This window comes from Leucopleurus acutus (assembly GCF_964270905.1).
Source record: "Leucopleurus acutus genome assembly, chromosome: 9".
NCBI classification, from domain to species: Eukaryota; Metazoa; Chordata; class Mammalia; order Artiodactyla; family Delphinidae; genus Leucopleurus; species Leucopleurus acutus.
Genome location: NC_139144.1, coordinates 94476088 through 94498675, shown reverse-complemented (window position 1 = coordinate 94498675; position 22588 = coordinate 94476088). Strand labels below are relative to the sequence as shown.

The window sequence follows — 22588 nt, the reverse complement described above, 5'->3', positions numbered from 1 at the left end:
GATTAATCTCCAAAATATACAGACAGCTCATGCAGCTCAATATCAAAAAAACCAAACAACCCAATCAAAAAACTGGCAGAAGATCTAAATATTTCTCCAAAGAAGACATACAGATGGCCAAGAGGCACATGAAAAGATGCTCAACATCACTAATTATCAGAGAAATGCAAATCAAAACTACAATGAGGCATCACTTCACACCAGTCAGAATGGTCATCATCAAAAAATCTACAAACAATAAATGCTGGAGAGGCTGTGGAGAAAAGGGAACCCTCCTACACTGTTGGTGGGAATGTAAATTGGTAGAGCCACCATGGAGAACAGTATGGAGGTTCCTTAAAAAACTAAAAATAGAGCTACAATATGATCCAGCAATCCCACTCCTGGGCATATCTCCAGAGAAAACCATAATCTGAAAAGATACATGCACCCCAATGTTCACTGCAGCACTATTTACAATAGCCAGGACATGGAAGCAACCTACATGTCCACTGACAGAGGAATGGATAAATAAGATGTGGTACATATATGCAATGGAATATTACTCAGCCATAAAAAAGAACAAAATAATGCCATTTGCAGTAACATGGGTGTACCTAGAGAGTGTCATGCTGAGTGAAGTAAGTTAGACAGAGAAAGACAAATATCATATGATCTCACTTATATTTGGAATCTAAAATAATGGTACAAATGAACCTATTTACAGAACAGAAATAGAGTCACAGATGTATAAACAAACTTACAGTTATCAAGGGGGAAAAGTAGAGGGGAGGGATAAATTGGGAGACTGGGATTGACATATACAAACTATTATGTATAAAATAGATAACTAATAAGAACCTGCTGTATAATACAGGGAACTCTACTCAGTACTCTGTAATGACCTATATGGGAACAGAATCTAAAAGAGTGACAACAAAGACCCAACGCAGCCAAAAATAAATAAATAAATAAATTTATTAAAAGAGTGAATATATGTATAACTGATTCACTTTGCTATACAGCAGAAACTAACATAACATTGTAAATCAACTATACTCCAATAAAAATTAATTTTAAAAAAAAGGAGGGCTTCCCTGGTGGCGCAGTGGTTGAGAGTCCGCCTGCCAATGCAGGGGACGTGGGTTCGTGCCCTGGTCCGGGAAGATCCCACACACCGCAGAGCGGCTAGGCCCGTGAGCCATGGCCGCTGAGCCTGCGCGTCTGGAGCCTGTGCTCCGCAACGGGAGAGGCCACAACAGTGAGAGGCCCGCATACGGCAAAAAAAAAAAAAAAAAAAAAAAAAAGAAAGCAATATGTTAAATCAGGGGTCCCCAACCTCCAGGCCACGGACCGGTAACAGGCAGCCGCTGTTAGGAATCGGGCCACACAGAAGGAGATGAGCAGTGGGTGAGCAAGTGAAATTTCATCTGCTGCTCCCCATTGCTCACGTTACCACCTGAACCAACCCCACCCCCGTGTGTCCATGGAAAAACAGCAGTCCCTGGTGCCAGAAAGGTTGCGGAACACTGTGTTAGATGTCAGAAGGAACTTAGATTTAAATATGAAGTCTCTGCCCTAAAGGAAGTTAAAAGAAGATAATCTACTCAACAAATTAACTGAGCACCTACCAAGTGCCAGCCTTCATGGATTTTATATTCATAGTATTGTGGAGAAGGGAAAGATTAAATAATTATAGTAATAATAAATGGTAAAAGGGGAATTATAGGTGGTACTGGATTTTTTAACAGAAGACCTAATCAAGGCTTTCCTGAGATATTTATGCCCAGACAAGGATGAGGGGAAGTAATCACTTGTGGAAGCCACAGAAAGTGTTGGAACTGGTAAGTAACCTGGTAAGATTAGTGCTTTAACAAAATCACTCTGGCCATTGTGCTGGGGAATGAACACAGTTGGAGAGATGAGTTAGGAAAGAAAAAAATGCAGAGATTTGCAAGAAAGTCACAAGTTAGTGGGGGCATAAAACATATATTTAATTACCAATCATGATGATGATGATGACAGCCACCATCCACCGAGCGCTAACTTTGCATTAGCACCTATTCTAAGTACAACCATATATTATTTCCCATTTAACAAATGGGAAAAACTAAACCTTGGAAAAAACAAATAACTTGTCTAAGCTCATAGAGAAAGTAACAGAGCCAATTTTCAAACTCATGACCATCTGACTCCAAAGTATCATTCTATTAAAAGTCCTGTAGGAGAAGTGATAGAACTTCTGAGGTCATTTTTCCACTCGGAGACACATAAAACTCAATACCAAAACTCAAACCAGTGTTCCTGCTGTCAATCATCTACAAATTAGCTTCCCCCACTTGACATTTCCAGTTTATTAAGTCTATTTTTCTGCCTTAAAACTTCATTATTAACTAAAATTACAAAGGTTGATGACAGCAAGCATTAACAAGGATGTGGAACAATCCAAACTCTCCTACATGCTGCTGCAAAATGATACACCCACCCTGGAAAACAATTCGGCAGTTTCTTATAAAGTTAAACACACACTTATCATATGACCTAACAATCCCTCTCTTAATATTTCCTCAAGAGAAATGAAGACATATGTTCACACACACACTTGTGTTCCAACGTTAGAGCAGCTTTACTCTTAGCACCCACAAACTGGAAACCATCCAGTGCCCATCACCCAGTAAGTGGATACACAGACTGTGGTACATCCACACGCTATGCAGCAATAAAAAGGAAGGAACCACTGATAACATGCAAAACATGGGTGCACTTCAAAAGCATTATAATAAGTGAAAGAAGCCATGTACAAAAAGACTATAAGATTCCATTTATAGGAAACTCTAGAAAAAGAAAAAACAAAAACCAAAAATCTACAGAAACAGGAAGTAGATCAGAGGTTGCCAGGAGCCAGGGCTGAAGGGGAGAGGATTATCTGTAGAGAGATAAAAGGGAACTTTCTGGGGTGATGAAATTTTTCTATATCATAATTGTGGTAGTGGGTACCGGACTATGTATATTTACCAAAATATACCAAATTATATACTTGAATGAACTGTATTTATTTATACTTCAATAATGATGATTTTTAAAAACGCTTATTATTTCTACTTCAACTCTCTCTCCCCACAAACCTTTGTTCATATGATTATTCACATCGACAGCTTCCTCTCCATTCTAACTGCTGTTGCTTATAATCCTGGCCATTGTTTTTCACTTAAATGTAATGAATGCCTTAATTAGCTTCTCCTTCCTCATATTGATTCTCAATTCATCCTGCCTAATATCTAATATTTCTCTGATTCCCTTGCTCAAAATGCTTCAGAAGCATCCTACCTATTACAAAATATATCCAAAACCCTTAATAAGGCAGTAATTAAATACCTTCTAAATGTTGGCTCAAACCACCCTTCCAACTTTTTTCTTAGGATTTTCTGACTTGAACACTTCAATCCATTCAGTTTATAGATCCACTCTCCTCCCAAGCACACTTGCTTATCTTTTCCTCATGCTTCCCCCTTATTGGGAATAATCTCTTATTCCTCTCTGAATTCTCCCACCCTTTACTGCTCAGCCCAAGTTTTGGGGGGTTTTTTTGAAATAAATTTAATTTATTTATTTGTTTGTTTGTTTGTTTATGGCTACGTTGGGTCTTCGTTGCTGCACACAGCCTTTCTCTAGTTGCGGCATACGGGGGCTACTCTTCAATGTGTTGTGCGGGCTTCTCATTGCAGTGGCTTCTCTTGTTGGGGAGCACGGGTTCTAGGTGGGTAGGCTTCAGCAGTTGTGGCACACGGGCTCAGTAGTTGTGGCTCACGGGCTCTAGAGCACAACTCAGTAGTTGTGGCGCACGGGCTTAGTTGCTCTGTGGCTTGTGGGATCTTCGCAGACCAGGGCTCGAACCCACGTCCCCTGCATTGGCAGGCAGATTCTTAACCACTGCGCCACCAAGAAAGTCCCTCAGCCCAAGTTTTAAACCTTTTCTCCTGGATGTTTTCTACTCAAAATCACAATGATCTTTTTCTGCTCTCCTAACGTATTTTTTGTCTAGGCACAACTAGCTGCCTAAAAAAGATTTACGTAGGGAAAACTAGAAAAACAAATGGGTTCTGTTTTAATGGGCCCAACAAGACACATGCAGAAGTCCAAGTAACTTACGCGTAAGTAGACAGATTCAGGAACATTTAAGTCTAGGCAAGGCTACCAGTAGTTAACCACAGGAAAAGATAGCAGTTATTAATAGTTCTGAGTCCATATCTAATATATGCAATAAAATGGTTAAATAAGTAAATGTGACTCTTGTCAATGACAGTAACCAAAATGGCTAATGCTTTTACTTAACTATAACAGTATTAATCTGACTAAAATGGCTCTCAAAATAGGATCTTAGAAGTATAAGCTTTCCCAAAAATCATATCAATTAAAGCATCATAACAATGATAAAGGTATAAATTATATATATTATGACAAATCTATGCAATATTAACAGCCATTTTAAAACAGTGTGGTAGAAGAATATTTAATAATATAGAGGGCAACAAAAGCAGTTCACCAGATGTTACGTATAGTTCAGGCTATTCACAGAAAAGGTAATAGTGATGTTCACTAAGCAACTGAAAGTGTTCAACCTAACTGGTAATCATGGAGACAACATTAACATAACAAGATACTGCTTTTTCAACTATCATACAAATAGTAGGATCTCATTTAAGAAAAACACAACAATATACATCTACAGCTATATATTATATATATAATGCTCAAAGAATTGTAACACGTAGATAACCATGACCATTACCAGTGTGGCAGGGATAAAACTGGAGGCAGTGGTGAAGGAAGACTTTGGCTTAATATGTATATTTGAATTTGTTTTTAATAACTGGAATGTGTTCATGTAATACTCAAGTGATTAAAAAAAGTGCAAGAGAGGACGTACATAAGCTCATATGCATTTTTAAAAGCCCTAAAAGGGTACACATCAAACTATTAACAATGGTTATGCCTGGAAGTGGGCTTAGAGATGATTAGCTGATTTTTATTCTCCTCTCTGTTTATCTGTATTTATATATTCTTTTATAGTGAAAAAAATCTTTGAAATATGTAAATGCTTACATATACATAGATCTCTTGGGCAAGAAAGTGATTATTTCTGAGAAGGGAGCTGATTAGCTGGGAGTCAGGGGTAGGAGGTAGATTTACTTTTCATTATTTTATCTTTTGTATCTTTCAAATTTTTATTAAGTGCATGTACTACCCATTCAAGGAATTTTATTTTCTTAGGTCTGGACCATCAAATGTTCAACATCATTTACTGTTTGACTCCTTATACGGTTCTGCTTCCCAGGCCCACTGCAGGGAGAGTTTTGGATAAACTATATGCGACACACCCATGCCCATGGTGGTTCTTTCTTAAATCCCTCTCCACTAGCCAGGGTTACATTGTCTTTGCTCTACCAAATACTGGCTTGCTGCCAAAGCATTACTGTTGGCACATCCCAGTTCCCTCCTGCATCACAGAGGCCAACAGAGCACAGTTTTTCTGGCCTCGGATTACTTTTCTTCACCTTCTGGCCTTACTGGGAAAACTCCAAGTCCCCGGCCTGCCCTCTGCCCTACCTTCCTTTTTCTATTATCCAGCTTACAATTCTCTAGTTCCCCAATTATGCTGAAATCCAGTGATATGCAAATGATATAAAGTGGAGCCAAATTTTTGACAGTTGCCAAAAAGGCACAAACCAGTTAATCCACAAAAAAAAAAAATTTTTTTTTTTTTTTGGCCGCACCATGCGGCTTACAGGATCTCAGTTCCCCAAGCAGGGACTGAACCCAGGACCACAGCAGTGAAAGCCAGGAATCCTAACCACGAGGCAACCAGGGAACTCCTTTTTTTTTTTTTTAAATCCACAAATATTAAAATTCACCTAAAGGAACTCAAGACAGATTGGCAAAGGACTATATTATCACGTCTTCCCTACTGGGCCTATGTTGAGTTGCTGTCTTTTTCAGCATCTGTGGCAAAAATACACTCTGCAGTAGCATCAAAGTCTGACTTGATAAATTCTCTGGCCTCCTCCAGTTGTTGATGTTACAGTTTACACAATAAATGCATCTTATAGAAATACAAATTTTATTTTCCAAATTTAAAAAACCCTTGAATTTTGCTACATCTAAAATGAAGAAACCCCTTTAAATCTACTCCCCTAGGGCACTAGTTCACACACTATGACTCAAAAAAACTAGCTTACTTCAAGCCAATGAAGTCCGATTACACTGTAACACTAAAATGGAAAACAAACAACAAGTGTTCTTAGTACGGGACCCCCTATTGCCTTCAGGTAATAAGAAAGCTAACTAATAACAAGCTTTCATTGATCACCTGTGGAAGACAGAAGAATCATGACACTGCTAAGACTCTAGTCTGATAACTGAGAAGAAAATATCTGCTGGTCACAAAGCTTCCTGTTTGTTCCAGCCCTGTCACAACCTTATCTTCTACCTTTACTAATTTTCTTAACCTACCAATAGAAAAGGGTAGAGATTTAAGTCAGTGGAAAGACAGTCAAGAGCTGACTTAACAGCACAGAAATACTATACACAGATTTCTATAATCACCACTTACGGATACAAAACCTTCCTCCCAAATACCCTAAAACTGCTGATTCTCAACTGTTCCTAAGGGATTGAAGGAAGATGAAGAGAATTTATTTAGCTCAAAGAAGCCAAGGACTTAAAAGGGCATGTCATGGCAAGCAATTACAATTGATAACTGCACTAAAGAAACAATTATTTGAGTGGAGAAGTCTCCCTCGCCCTTTAAAAAATCACACCCCTCAGACTGCTTTGAAAGGTTACTATTTCCCATTTTTATTGTATTTGTAGGACTACACTATTACTGGCCATGGTATTTGTGCTTTGTAAGTAGAATTTATTTTGTGGTGGTATTTACAAGTTGGCCCAAACTGCTTTACCCAAAGCCCTACCAAGTTGATCCTTAGAGACCAGACCTAACATAATGCTCAAACAAAGAGAGGAAAACCAGCCCAGGAAGTTCCCAAGGACGCTCTACTGCCTCAGCAACTGTCGATGATCATCTAATAATATGAATAACAGATAGAATTCTTAAAATTCCCAGAAAGAGTGCATAAATGCTTTCTAACATCCACTTATATCAGTCTCATATTTGAGGATACTTTTCAAACAATTCATAATTATTTTAAGTATAAAAATATTTTTCCTTTCCACTCAGTTAAGTAGTATATATCATGAAGAAGCCAATTTCATTGGAAATTATACAGTTATTCCAAGATATTGCCATCCTTTAAAAAATAACTGGACAAAATCAGTTTTAAGAGCCATACCAAAAGAAAATCAAGACTTTTTATAAATATACTTTGTTTTTGATTAAAAACAGAGTTAACTCTATTTCATCAAATGCCTTATTTGTAAAACTGCTCAAAATGACTTTTAACTCATCAAACCTACCCTTATTCTCCCTTTTATTTATTTATTATTTTTTTTTGGCTGGGTTGGGTCTTCGATGCTGCGTATGGGCTTTCTCTAGTTGCGGCGAGTGGGGGTACTCATCGTTGTGGTGTGTGGACTTCTCATTGCGGTGGCTTCTCTTGTTGCAGAGCACGGCCTCTAGGCACACGGGCTTCAGTAACTGCAGCACACGGGCTTAGTAGTTGTGGCTCGCAGGCTCTTGAGCAGAGGCTCAGTAGTTGTGGCGCACGGGCTTAGCTGCTCCACAGCATGTGGGATCTTCCCGGACCAGGGATCAAACCCGTGTCCCCTGCATTCTTAACCACTGTGCCACCAGGGAAGTCCCTATCCTCCCTTGTAAAATAAATACGAAGCTACTTAGGGCTCTGAAAGTCCAAAATCACAAAGAATTAAGCATCAAAGGTGGTACTATCAAAGGTGGTATTCAAAGTCTATGTGGTATACTAAGCAGATTTTAAAGTCATAATGTGATTTTATACGTGCTAATAAATGCCTGGCAGAAGTACATGTCTTCCTGTTTAGAGAGTCATTCAGATTCAAACAGTATTAACTGCGATGTATCAGGTATCGTGTTAAGCACTTTCATTTAGATTATGGAATTTATATCCAATTCTAGGATAGCATGATCTTTCAAGATGGCTGGGGTAACACAGTGAGAAAAATCACTAAAAGAAATCTGCCAACCACCATAGGTTATCCTATGCCCTAGAAGGCTTAGAGAACAAGTCTACACCCATCAAACCAAACCTCATTCCCTGATCTGAAGTATACACGGCCTCGGAAAAACATACACAACCTAGAAACCATCTAAAAACTGAACTGGAAAGTAGGATATTTAGTCTCCACATTTGGAGCCTTAAAACTGGGAATGAGGAAAGTCACGGGGGCCTCTTTAAACTGTATCCTCCTTCCTTCCTACAGTAACCAACAAGACAAATGTCAAATGTCAAAACTCGGACTTCGCTATTTATTAAGATTTATGTACAACAACCAATTTAATATACTCTAGGTAAAAGTAAGTGCTGAATACTTATACTGCTCTGTTCCCAAAAGAACATTTAGCAATTGGTGCTGAATACACAGTGTCACATTACCTGACGAGTAACATAACAGGAAATATGACATAGACAATAAAGATAGGACAGAATGGGGGAAAAAACACAAACCAACCATTCAATACAGGGTTCTATACTCTCCATAATCTCTGCTATCACCAAAGCTGTCTCAATCCTCTTCCACAAGCAACTGCTGCAGGATAAGGCACATCCTATACTCCACAAGTAGCCTTCCCTTCTCCCTCAGGCGGCCGCTTGCTCCCCCCTCACTCAACTCCTCTCCAGCACAAGCAACAGCTAGATATACTAAAGACCACAAAAAGCCCATAAACTTGCCTCTCAGGCCTTCCAGCAAAACACAGAATTTATCACTAACATCACTCTTGGACGCAGCCACATCTCAATGCATCCAATTTTTTTTTTAAACTATACATGTAAGATTTATTTTATACTTTCCACCTCCTTGGTCACTGGACCTGTTACTACATTTGTCAATTTTCTGAGATCAAGTTGCATCCCATTTTTCTCCATATCTGGAAACCCCCAATTGAGTTTAACTTGCTCCATTCTCTGAAACTTCCTACAAACGCACGCTCCTCCACAATGGAAATGGTACACGCCCCCACATGTACCACCAACCACTCTGCTCACAGACGAGAAAGGGCAGAATGTAAAAGTAGATGAACTGATGAGTTAAATATATTAGGAAAAAAATAGTGAAGCAAGTACACAAAGGTCTCAAACAAAAGCTTGAGAGCCGAATCTGACCCACAGAGGGACATTTTGTTTGGCCCAGTAGGTGTTTTAGTTAGAAGCCCACATTTAAAAGTAAGATATAATCAGATTTCCCTGGTGGTGCAGTGGTTAAGAATCCACCTGCCAATGCAGGGGACACGGGTTCGAGCCCTGGTCTGGGAAGATCCCACATGCCACAGAGCCACTAAGCCCGCGTGCCACAACTACTGAGCCTGTGCTCTAGAGTCCATGAGCCACAACTACTGAAGCCCGTGAGCCTAGAGCCCATGCTCCGCAACAAGAGAAGCCCACGCACCACAACGAAGAGTAGCCCCCGCTCGCCGCAACTAGAGAAAGCCCGCACGCAGCAACAAAGACCCAATGCAGCCAAAAATAAATAAATAAATTTATTTAAAAAAAAAAAAGTAAGAGATAACAGAGTAAAATCCAGATTTCAGCCTTCTTTTGAGAAATGGAAAGATCTGGCAACCCTAAGCCCAAATTCCTACAAAGTAACACAGGCTGGAATTGAGTAGCAATGTCCCCTTTAGAGCACACGCTGTCCCCTGTTTGGAACAATCCCCCACCTTTATTGTCCATCTGGCTTGCTTCACTGATTAATCAGGGGAAACTGGGGACATCTGAATTTGCTACCCCTGAATTTCAGGCACGAAAGTAACTAAAGGACAGTAAACAATAGGTCAGTAAATATCTTCATTTGTTGCTTAACAGTGATCTTTTGTGAGAGCCTAGGATTGGACAAGGTATCTTCTCCCAGGTGACTTCTGGCTGATGATTTTCTTTTTTTTGGCTGCGTTGGGTCTTCACTGCTGCACACAGGCTTTCTCTAGTTGTGGCGAGCAGGGGCTACTCTTCATTGTGGTGCACGGGTTTCTCATTGCAGTGGCTTCTCTTGTTGTGGAGCACGGGCACTAGGCACGTGGGCTTCAGTAGTTGTGGCACGCAGGCTTAGTTGCTCCACAGCATGTGGGATCTTCCCAGATCAGGGCTCGAACCCATGTCCCCTGCATTGGCAGGTGGATTCCTAACCACTGCGCCACCACGGAAGTCCCAGCTGAGGATTTTCTTAAAGAGCTCCAAATAATCTGTTGTAGTCTTTAAGAAGACCACAATAGTTAAGAATATGTAAAAAGTGACTGGAGGACGAAAAATAAAGGCCACTTGGAATAGAATGCCTGAACTAAAAGATCAAAATCAGTGGAGTCATCAATTAAAAGAGGTAAAAACCACATAGATGTTTACATAAGAAGAATTTATGACAGGTACAGAATAAAAGCAATTCTCTACAAGAATGATATGTTTTAATTTCTGTTTTATGCAATGAAGTAATTCACTGCATTGGTCTAGCCCTTGGGGTAATCAAGAGGCCTGGTTAATATATCTGCCCGGGCTTCGCTGGTGGCTCAGTGGTTAAGAAGCCACCTGCCAATGCAGGGAACATGGGTTCAAGTCCTGGTCCAGGAAGATCCCACATGCCGCAGAGCAACAAAGCCCATGAGCCACAACTACTGAGCCTGCACTCTAGAGCCCATGAGCCACAACTACTGAGCCCACGTGCCACAACTACTGAAGCCCACACGCTTAGAGCCCACGCTCCACAAGAGAAGCCATGGCAACGAGAAGCCCCTGCACCGCAATGAAGACTAGCCCCCGATCACCACAACTAGAGAAAGGCCATGTGCAGCAACGAAGACCCAACACAGTCAAAAATAAATTAATTAATTAAAAAAAAAATACACACACACACACACACACACACACACACACACACACACACACACACACACACACACATATTTGGCTGCCTGGAAGGGAGAGAAAAATATTAGGTGTTTTAATGTCTATTCTTTTGCAGAATTAATCAGTTACTTGCTACTTCCTTAAATAAATTATTTTTCAGAAAAGAAAAAAAGTGATATATTTAAGTGACTGAACAGCATTTCACATTTAGATAGCACTTTAAATATTTCAAACACTAATAATCTATTTTTCATCTTATTTTGACAAAACCCTTGTGCTATAAAGTTGACTAAGCAGACCTTATTTTCCCCTCACACATACTAAAGCATAAAAAAACCAAGAGCCTTCACTAAGGTCACCTAGCTAGTTATGGCAAAGAGAGGATCAGAATCTAGCTGCATTAACTCATAATCCTGGGCTCCTTCCACTACAATATATTGCTGCTGCTGCATCTCATCCATTGCTAGCCTACAAAGGGTAGAAAGGAGGTTGAAAGTATCCATTCAAGTCTCCAAAATTCCTTCCAATTTCAAGAATGGGACTTCTACTCACTTTCAGGTCCCCAAAGGAGAGTCATTCATTTCCATAGGCCACTGCTTGGCCCTGAATTTGTGTGTCATATGTATGTTTTGTCTTCCCAATGATTTTGAAAGTTTCTCCAGGAGGCGGCAAATACCATGTCTCTTTGTATGTCCAACAAAAATGCTCAAATATTTTATTATTTATATACAAAATTTAACAAATAACTCCATCTCTCGTTCCAAGAAACAAAGGGCTAGAAGTAACCTTAAGCAATTTTCAGAAATAATGACAAGGGGGGCTTCCCTGGTGGCACAGTGGTTAAGAATCCGCCTGCCAATGCAGGGGACACGGGTTCGAGCCCTGGTCCAGGTAGATCCCACATGCCATGGAGCAACTAAGCCCGTGCGCCACAACTATGGAGCCTGTGCTCTAGAGCCCAAGAGCCACAACTACTGAGCCCGCGTGCCACAACTACTGAAGCCTGTGAGCCTAGAGCCCATGCTCGGCAACAAGAGAAGCCACCGCAATGAGAAGCCTGCGCACTACAATGAAGAGTAGCCCCTGCTCACCCGCACGCAGCAACGAAGACCCAACGCAGCCAAAAAATAAATAAAATGTAAATAAAATTTAAAAAAAAGAAATAATGACAAGGACATCTAAGTTATATTATGAAGGGAAAGAAAGTAAGAAGAAAAGGTAGCTAGGGATACAAGTTTTATCTGTGTTTTATAAACCTCAAAGAACTAAGTCATCTTTTTGTCATCTGCAAAAAGAGAAATCTAACTTTGGTGGGTTAATATTTTGCAAATATCTAAAAGATTTTCTTTTACTTAAAAAAATATATATAGTGTTTGTATAAATAAATATACAACATATATGTATAAATATACATATAGATGTCTGTATATGATATGCCTGAACACCAATAAAAATCTTTGTTGTTTAAGAGTGATCTTTTGTGAAGCCTAGAGCCTAGAGCTGGCAAGATATCTTCTCCCAGGTCACTTTTAGCCTGATGATTTTCTTAAAACGTTCCAAATAATTTGTTATAATATGCATATTTAACATTCATGGATATAATATTCATGGCATGCTTTTAGGTTTATGCACATAAAGCCTTCATGAGGTAGGACATTTTAAATCTCTACTTAGAATGGAAATAAGAGAGTCAGTAGCCAAAATAAAAATCTAGAGAAGAAATACAGCCCATTAATTTGGATTATAACAAGAATAACATTTTATCCCTGCACAATGACAGTGCCTGGATATATCCCAGTTATTTGAAACAACTTTACACATCAACCAACTTCTTCAGAACATTGGTTTTTCTATGCCAAGAACTATCCAAAAGCTTCCCAATAAGATTTAATGCTAACCGTGAGGTGCATTACTTACAGGATATGCTAGGAATTTTCCACTTGCAAAGGGCAATCTAATCCTTGGTGTTATAACCCATGGGGAAAAAAGGCACTCTAATATAGTGTTGGAGGGAGTAGAAACTGGTAATTTGATAATACTGTATATACCAAAACTATAAATGCATAAATCTTTTGACCTAAAAATTCCCCTTCTAGGAATCTGGTCTGAAGATAAACTTGAAAATGTATGAAATGGCATGCTACTAAGTAATTTACTGCAGTACTATTAGAAGGGTAAATTTTTGGAAACAACTGAAAGTATGTCGGGACTAGTTAAATAAACGGTGATATGTCCATACAGTGGAATACCATGTAGCCTTAAAAATGAGAGAGAGAAAGCTCTCTTTGTCCTGATATGAAAAAAATCTCCAAGATATAGTAAATGAAAAAAGCAAAGAGCAGAACCATGTAATGCATTCGGTAACGTGTAAAAAGGGGTGTGGGGTAGGGGGAGGAATAATGTATATAGAGAGATACACATAAAATATCTCTGGAAGGACACCCAAGAATATTACTTGCCTCTAGGAAGTGAAATTAGGTGGGTGGACAGTAGAATAAAAGGAAGATTTTTCACTCTATATTTTTTTTCATTTTTGAATTTGAACCATGTAAATGTACTACCTGGTTAAAACATTAAATTTAACCAATATATTAATCTGTATAAAAAGTTTAGACAGTTATTTCAGGATTTATAATCTGAGAACACTGTATTATAATTAACACTACAAATGTAACAACTTTGGCTATTTCTTCCATGGAAACACCCATTAGTCCACCCCTAAAGATATTATACAGCCACAGAATACAGAGCCACAAGGGGCTGTGAAAAACCTGAACATCTCAATTTACAGGTAAGAAAACTATGGCCCAAAGAGGTTAAATAACCTCACCAATGGACACAACTAGTAGCTGGCAAAGTATGGCCTAGAACCTGACCCATATTTCAAAATATTCTCATGTATTTTCTCCATCCCCCAAACTGTTTCTTCATTACCGCAAAGAGCCAACAAGTGTCCACCAAGACCGTAGCTGCATTTTGAAGATAACATGAATGACAGAGCTAGTGTGAGTTGATATCCTATCTCTGTGAGATACTTTTCAATGCTCACAGGGGAACCACAGAGGGTAAGGTCTTGCTTCTCCTGGGTCATGTTTTAGCAGAGACAAAGGGTAGTTAAAGCCATAAGATAAAAATGGGGAGGGGATAGGGGGGATCTTCCAACAAAGTCAATTATACTAGAAAAATTGAGAATAACATTAAGCAACTTTACAATCAGGTAATTCAAATTTATTTTTATATTAAAACAAACACCAATCTACTGTGGCAAAGAATATAAAATGCACATGAATTTTAAGGTAGACAAGATACTTATAAAGAAATTTCATGCTGCTTCTGATTGATCCTGAACCCAGTGGCCTAGAAGTACACACATGCATTCTCTTAAACTCTTAAGAGGCAGGAAGGCTTGAGAACTACTACACCAAAGGAATTAAAAGTGTTCTCAATGGCAGTGGAAAGAGCAAAGGATTAGAGCTAGACAGACCTGGACATGCAGCCTCATTCTTGCCATTGTGTGACCTTGGATCAGTTATTCAACCTTAAGCTCAGAGCCTGTTTCTTCATCTGTAAAATGTGGTCCATATTACTTACCTTGGAGTGCTGTTATAAGGATTGGAGATATTGATGATAAGCAAACTGCCTGAACTCTAGAAGGAGTACAATAAATGACAGCTACTATTACAGCCATCACAAACCTGTCAGAATCTTTATAGGACCAGCTAACCATTTATTGGGGTTCAATCTGTTAGAACAAGATAATGTGAGCAATGGATGCTATCAGCCCTCCCAAACTGTCACAGAAAAAAAAAATAGGCCAACAGGATAAAATTACCTACGTGAAAAGTTTATTATACTTACATATTTCATTTCAAACTTCTTAGCCAACATTTCCACTTCTTGCCTCTCTTGATGATCATCATTGAACGGGTCTTCCATGTAAATGGGCTTCTTCTGCTTCAAAGTGAATGGTAAAAGAAATAGAAATATTAGTATTACTTCAACCAGAGTTGAATATATCTAAATTTAAAACATGAGTCAATTTTTCCAAATATTAACAAAGTTAGAAGCATTAAAAAGTAACTAAAGGGCTTCCCTGGTGGCGCAGTGGTTGAGAGTCCGCCTGCCAATGCAGGGGACGCGGGTTCATACCCCGGTCCGGGAGGACCCCACGTGCTGCGGAGCGGCTGGGCCCGTGAGCTATGGCCGCTGGGCCTGCGCATCCGGAGCCTGTGCTCCGCAACGGGAGAGGCCACGGCAGTGAGAGGCGCACGTACCACAAAAAAAAAAAAAAAGTAACTAAAAAGGGACTTCCCTGGTGGCACAGTGGTTAAGAATCCACCTGCCAATGCAGGCGACATGGGTTCGAGCCCTGATCCGGGAAGATTCCACATGCTGCAGAGCAACTAAGCCCGTGCGCCACAACTACTGAGCCTGTGCTCTAGAGCCCGTGAGCCACAACTACTGAGCCTGCGTGACACAACTACTGAAGCCCCCACGCCTAGATCCCGTGCTCTGCAACAAGAGAAGCCACTGCAATGAGAAGCCCGCGCACCGCAACGAAGAACAGTCCCCACTCGCCGCAACTAGAGAAAGCCCGCGCGCAGCAACGAAGACCCAACACAGCCAAAAATAAATAAATAAATTGGAAAAAAAATTTTTTAATAAAAAAGTCACTAAAAAGGAAACTAATACAACACTGTAAATCAACTACACTTCATTTAAAAAATTAAATTTTTTTAAAATTAGAAAACAAAATTCAACAGTAAAAAAAAAGGAAATAGAATGAAATGTTGGTTTATAGCAAAAATATTTGCAGTTTTAATGAACTCTTACACATTCTAAAGTTTTTTGGTGGTTAAGAACTCAACAATTCAAACTGTCTTCACCCACAAAATGATCCATGGTTACCCCATCAAAAATAAAAAGGCCAAAGAACCCAAGAAAATTAGGTAAACATGAAAATCCCACCTATAACTCTAGTTTGAGATCTTCCCAACAAAGATTAACCACTTTGGTCAGACAATGCTTCTAAAAGGTTATTGGAATCTAGGTTATTACAATCAACGTTTAATCATCTGCCCTGAGTTAGCACTGGAGTATCTGTAGCTGCTACAGCTTTTTGCTGAGGCCTAGCATTGATCACCTCTGTATCACCTACATCCTGTCGATGAAAATCCATTCAGAAAATACATACGACTTGTAAACAAAGCACAAAAGTTCAATTGCTACAAACAGATTATATTATCATAGCTTCTTTCTAGCAAGGAGAGTGAAAATCTACTATAATGCATGGTTTAAAACACACACAAACAAGGGCTCCCCTGGTGGCAAAGTGGTTAAGAATCCACCTGCCAATGCAGGGGACACGGGTTCAAGCCCTGGTCCGGGGAGATCCCACATGCCGTGGAGCAACTAAGCCCGTGTGCCATAACTCCTGAGCCTGCGCTCTACAGCCCGCGAGCCACAACTACTGAGCCTGTGTGCCACAACTACTGAAGCCCATGCACCTAGAGCCCATGCTCTACAAGAGAAGCCACCGCAATGAGAAGCCCACGCACCGCAATGAAGAGTAGCCCCTGCTCGCCACAACTAGAGAAAGACCGCGCACTGCAACGAAGACCCAACACAGTCAAAAATAAATAAATAAAATAAATACATTTATAAAAAATAAATTAAAAAAAAACAAACACACACACAGAGCTAGGATCCCACATTTACCATCTATTGACCAAAACAAACAAAAAGATACATCACATCCTTTACTATTTTCACAGACACATTTCAGAGATATACATATATACACACACACGTATATATATTTCAATATACAAAAAACCCAAAACAAGGAGCTACCTGTGGATAAAAATGCTATTTTCATCTAATTATGAACAACTAAGAAGTTCATTAAAAAAAAAGGCTAGATGCTATTACTGATGTAGCATCTTCAAGCAGTAATTAAAAATGAAAATATATCACAGCTGAAATATTAGATACAGATTTGCCCTGAAGGGCAAGAAAAAATGCAGAAGGGATGAAGATTTGCAGTTTGAAACTGAGATACATGATCCTGGCTATTAAGGCTGAGACATGATTAATCTAAAAATATGACAGAAAAATATGGACATAATGAATACAAAACAATTCATCATACCTAGGGCATTAGAATTAAAGGATACATCTTAAAGCTTAAAGGAATTTTTGAATCAATTTTTTAAATTATCTATTATAATAAGTAATATATTTATAGAATCTTTTATCCCAATAGGAGTTACCAATGGAAAATATAAATATGACCTGAAAGGAAAGGAACTAGCAGAAATAGACTGGTGATGAAATAAGAAGTACTAGGCATATTCAGGGCATAGCCTTAACTTGAGACTAAAGTTAAGCAGAGTAAACAACCACCATGACTTGCTTGCCATTATAAACAGTTTCCTTCATGTCACTATGAAGTCCAAATACTAGGTCTTACTACTGGTCTGACCCATTTTATACGTGCAAATATAAATACACGAATATATATTTTTAATAAGAATCACCTTATACACCATTCTGAACTATTTTATGTAGACTTTATATAGGCAGCAAAAGTAAATCTCTTATTTACCCTTGCTAGTCTATGAAAATAAACTTAAGAAAACTGAGTCACCTTTCTTTCACAGTTAAGAAGTAATGCTTATCCACAATCAAGGCTCTAAGTAAGCTTTACGTTTTTCAGGTGAAAAGATCTGACAATTAGTAAATATCAAAATTACCAACCACCCACAGGCAAAAGTGACCCAATGATTCTGTCTCTTGATGTTAACTCATTAACGTCATTTTCAGGAGAGCTTTCGTATATGTTATCGGAAACATGCAGTATGACAAGCAATGGAATATCATAGAATTCTCTGGTAACAATATAATCACATTAACACTATAATCATTTATTTTCTTTTTATACTGAATGTTCAATTAACCATGTTTATAGGAAGATGTTTTCTGGTTAAGTGATTTTCTGGTTTACTAAGAGTTAAAAAAGAATTTCTTGTGTATCAATTCCCCTTAGCCAGAAATGGTGAACAAATTAATCTTTCAGGATAGAGATGACTGCAATGTCTCAGCCTCAATCAAGGATCAATACTCTACAGATAACAAGGTTAAGGGTTTAACTAACCTGTGTCCTGACAACCTAGACGAGGTTTTGTTTTCCATATTTTGCCAACACACGCTCATTTAATTGTTTTTCCGTATTAATAAGAAGTAAGTTTAGAAAAATTTCTAACTGCATTAGGTTAATTGGGGTTTTACTGTTCATTTCGTATTTACAAAGGGGGATGATTTAAATTCACCCTAGTACAGACGGTATTCACATGTAACAGATTTTTTTTTACTTACACCTATCAAGTAAAATCTTATTGGGTGATAGATGGCTATTTCAAAATCTTAGAAACTTTTCTTCTTTTAATTTTACAAGATCTCTTTTCCTCCCCTTTCTACTCTAACCCTGCTACATAGTATGTCGTTCAACTACAATAACTTAAAATTAAAACTATTTTGAAAATATTACAACATCACTAAAAATAAACTGGACTCCTCCTGAGGGCAAATTTGGGGATCACCACTTTGCAGATCAATTCTATTGCTTACATTTTGCTTTTTGATGGTTTCTCTTCCTAGGATTTCCTTTCATGGAAATGTGACAACTTCATTTAGAAAGGTGTTTTCTACACTTTCTTATGCAATAAATATGTTCACTGGGAGTAACCATAGGAAAATCTGGCAAATCTTTGTTGCAAAGGTACACTGTATAAGCAATGGATTTTTTGGTTCAGTGGAATATGACAAATGATATATGGCTGAATGTACAAGAAATCTGGACTAAAATACCCCAAATTGATAGTGTAAACAGAAAAATTAAACTGAATTATTCACCTTTCTCCTATTACATGAAACTATTAATTCTGATATTATCAAGTTAATACGATAGGGTATCAAAATTAACTTTATACTTATAACTAAAAGATACATATCTATTATTAGTTTATCATAGTATCAATATTACAGCAAAAAGAGGGTCATAACAGAGGTCTTTGTATATCTACTATAACTCTTATTTCAGTTCATTTCGGCAGGACTTTCTAAATTTAAACTATATGAGTTAATTGTAAGAATTCTGCTTTACTAAGAATTGGTACTAGCATGGAAAAAAGTATTAATAAGATACATAAGAGCACTTTGTACACCAGCCTCCTTATTTGCAAAATGTGGATAAATGTGTCTGTCTCATGGAGCTCTACTGGACTAAATTCCACAAGCCATGTACCACGCTTAGAACTGTGTCTAGCACATTGTAAGAAATCAGTAAATGTTAGCCATTACTATGTATTTTTCCCAAATATAATCACCTGTGACTTATGATGTAGATTAGGAAGTAAAACTGCAAGTTTACATAGATTAGAAGAGCAAACATAGTACAATTTTTTGAAAAATGCTCCAATCCAGTATTCGCAAAAATCTTTTGGGGAAAAAAATGGCATCACTTTATAAATGACAGGGGCATTAAAGTGAATCTAAAGCACAAAATGTTATGTGGAAATGACCAAAATGATCTCTATCCTTAACAATTCATTTTGGTTTGACCACACAGCAGTATTTGTAAATAATGATCAAAAGATTAGTTGGCCTTACAATAAACAAAATCTAGTGGCGTTGTTTAGTATGATATTTTTAAACTAAGGTATTCATTTCAACTATAAAGATAATTGAGGATGAAAATAAAACAAGTGACTTCTGGAGTCCATTAGACCTGTGTTAAAGCAAAACCTAATAAAGAGCATAGTCTCTAAACAACAGAGGAAACTGTTCGCTTATTATTGTTACTCTACCATTTCCCTTTCTAGTTTACTTCTGAACATCACCAACCAACAATAAAAATTAGTTACCAACGAACCTCTCTCCTATCTCCATTGTTCACCAGTTCCACCAAAGGCATACCTATATATTTTCAATAAAGTTTTTTTTCATCACTCTCCAAAAATTGCAATGGCCAAGTGCAATATCCTCCAAGTAGGACCAATAAACTAATCATATGTACTCAAACAAGGATATGATGGTAGGCACCAAATACAACGAGACACCCTCCCATTCAATTATTGTATGAACACTAGAGAAAACAAAGCTAAAAAGGTTTACCAATATCAACACGAGAGAGAAAAATAAGGAACCAGATAACTAACCCACGTAACCTTCAATCCTAAAGTGGAATCCTTACTCTGAAAATGTTTAGATTACTTTTAAATCCCCTTTCAATTAAGATAAATACCCCACGCTCAGAAGCACATCTCAGCGCCCAGCACAACAAGCGATGAAGGTAAGGATGATACTGGAGAGATTACACAATCTCTCTGCTTCAGACTGGGGGGCGTGTCCCCCAACTGGAGCTCCGCAAGCAAAACCCAACAACGCAACGTGCAGGGCCCCCAGATTTTTTGTGGGAAGCCGAGAGGAAACCTGAGGTTTCGAAAGGTGCAGAGGGAAGCCGGCTTGGAACAGCGTTTGGAGCGGGCGTACGATGGCGGTGGCGAGGGGGTGTTGGTGGAGCCGGGTGGGAGCCTCGGCCAACACTGGGGACCAGAGGAAAGCAGCACCAACCGCCCGTCCACCCGCTCGACCCCTGCCCCCTCCAGCCACCCTCTGGGGCAACCCGAGACACGCAAGGTGGGCTTCGGAAGGGGCAAACCACTGGGGGAGGCGGACGGGTCCTGAGGCTCCCGGGGTCTGGGGGATGAGGGAGGGATCTTCTGTACCCGTTGTTCTCCGCACAGCAACAGCTCCGGATAGCTGAACTCCACGCAGCTCTCGTCGGTGGGATCCTTGAGCACCAGCTCCAGGCGCACTGTCTCCTTCGACGGCCTCTGCTGCGGCTCGGCCCGGGAAGCCGACTCCCGCGGCGGAGGCGGCTGCAAGTGCAACTGCGGGAGCGGCGGCGGCGGCGGCGGCTCGGGCCTAGGGGGCTCGCGCTGCAGCGACATGGGCGGCTCGGCGCGGCTGACCTCGCGCTGGGGGAGCGGCTTCTCCCGCGGCGGGGGCTGCGCGTCCGACCGGGGGACAACCTCCCGCGGGGCCGACTGCTCCGCCCGGGCCGGCTCGCGGTACGGCTGCGGCTCCAGTCGGGGGGGCTCGCGAGGGTAGTCGGGCTCGCGTTCGGCCCCCGGGAACTCGGCCTCGCGCCGCCTCACCGGTGACAGGCTAATAAACGCTACTCTGCGTGGCTCCGCCATCCCCACTGTTCTGGCCCTCTGCCTTCGCTCGAGCCGGCGCTCGGTTCTACGCCGAGTAGTTTGCCTGCCTGCCCTTCCTTTTGCTCTCCGTCGCTTTTCTTCCCTCCACCACCCTCAGCCGTCGCCGCCGACGCCACCGTGAGTGCGGACTGTCCCCCCTTCCCCGCCACTATGTTCTGACGGGCTCCACCGCCATCGCCAGGATCGTTGCGGCCGCCATGTTGGATCCCCCACATAAATAGAAGCAGGCCGCTGAGCGGGCGCATGCGCAGACAGGAGACGCTCACATCCACCGTCGTGGCTGTGGCTCAGTTTTCCTCTTTTCCTCCCAACAGCCTGGAGTCCAGACAGGTCAGCGGAAGTGACGTCATGGCAAGACCGGTTTCCCTGGAAACAGAGACGCCGTCTGCGCCCTTCCTAAAGGGGAGGGGTCTGGGGTTTCCGGAGAAGCTTCCTATTCGCACCTGGAAACCAGAGGCGCGTTTGGGGCTCGCCCAAAGGCGAGCGTCGGAGATGTGCCTGGGACGGATCTGGCTATGGCGCCGGTCGCCTCCCGCTCTCGCTTTCAGAGAGTTGGGGTTGTCAGCTGGTTAGTCAAGGTGGATGCGGGGAAAGGGTAGAGGGACGCAGGGACCAGCCTCAGCCTCGGTCAGCCCGGCCAGCACCCCCGCAGCCCGAAGTATCGGGGGAAGAAAGGAAATGGCTAACTCCAGCCGGACTCGCCCTGCGGCTTCACTGCGCAAAGCGCGACGTTGACTCCCACAGGCCTCCCGTTCCTAAACCGACTCCTGTTTTTCTCGCCCAGCTGCAGGGAGGATTGTGTGACACGATCGTAAAATGCTCAGTAACGTTTTGCAGTTGGGAAATTGAACACGCAAATGAACATGGGCTCGTTCATAAAGTCTAAACTGTTTAAATTAAGTTTTAAAAAAAGACTCTTCTCAACAGAGTTTGATGGTATTTTATGGGACGTACTCTCTTGAAAGTGGAATGCTAAATGACCCATTTCCGATAGGAGAGGAGCCTTAATTGGGAAGGCCTCATAGTCACACCTGTAATAAACTAATTGAAATTCACCTTTAAAAGAATAAGGATTACCATCCATTTTAATCCATTTAATGGAAAACAAATCTAAGGGCTCGCCTTCCACACCTGTTAATTCAATTAACCGGATTAACAATGTTAACACCTACTGATGACTCTTTGAGTCAGTATGATGTCATAGATGAATTCTGAATGGGTTCCGGTTTTTTGCCCTCCTATTACTTTCCCTATTTGTATAAAGATGGTGTTGGAATCGAT

The 22588-nt window shown here is 40.4% G+C and overlaps 1 protein-coding gene across 2 annotated transcripts in view; it reads right to left on the bottom strand.

Annotated features, from left to right (window-relative positions):
• The window catches only part of UBN2 (ubinuclein 2), a gene marked incomplete at its 3' end in the record, with an annotated part of 72138 nt that extends 50648 nt beyond the window's left edge, over window positions 1-21490 (bottom strand). For both annotated transcript variants that reach the window (XM_082846120.1, XM_082846119.1), the window contains exons 1-2: window positions 20813-21490; window positions 14883-14978 (exon numbers count right to left, since the gene is read on the bottom strand). In XM_082846120.1, the coding sequence (XP_082702246.1) occupies window positions 14883-14978; window positions 20813-21286 (570 nt within the window). In that variant the 5' untranslated portion in view covers window positions 21287-21490. The remainder of the gene's footprint in view (window positions 1-14882; window positions 14979-20812) is intronic.
• Between the last annotated feature and the right edge of the window lie 1098 nt (window positions 21491-22588).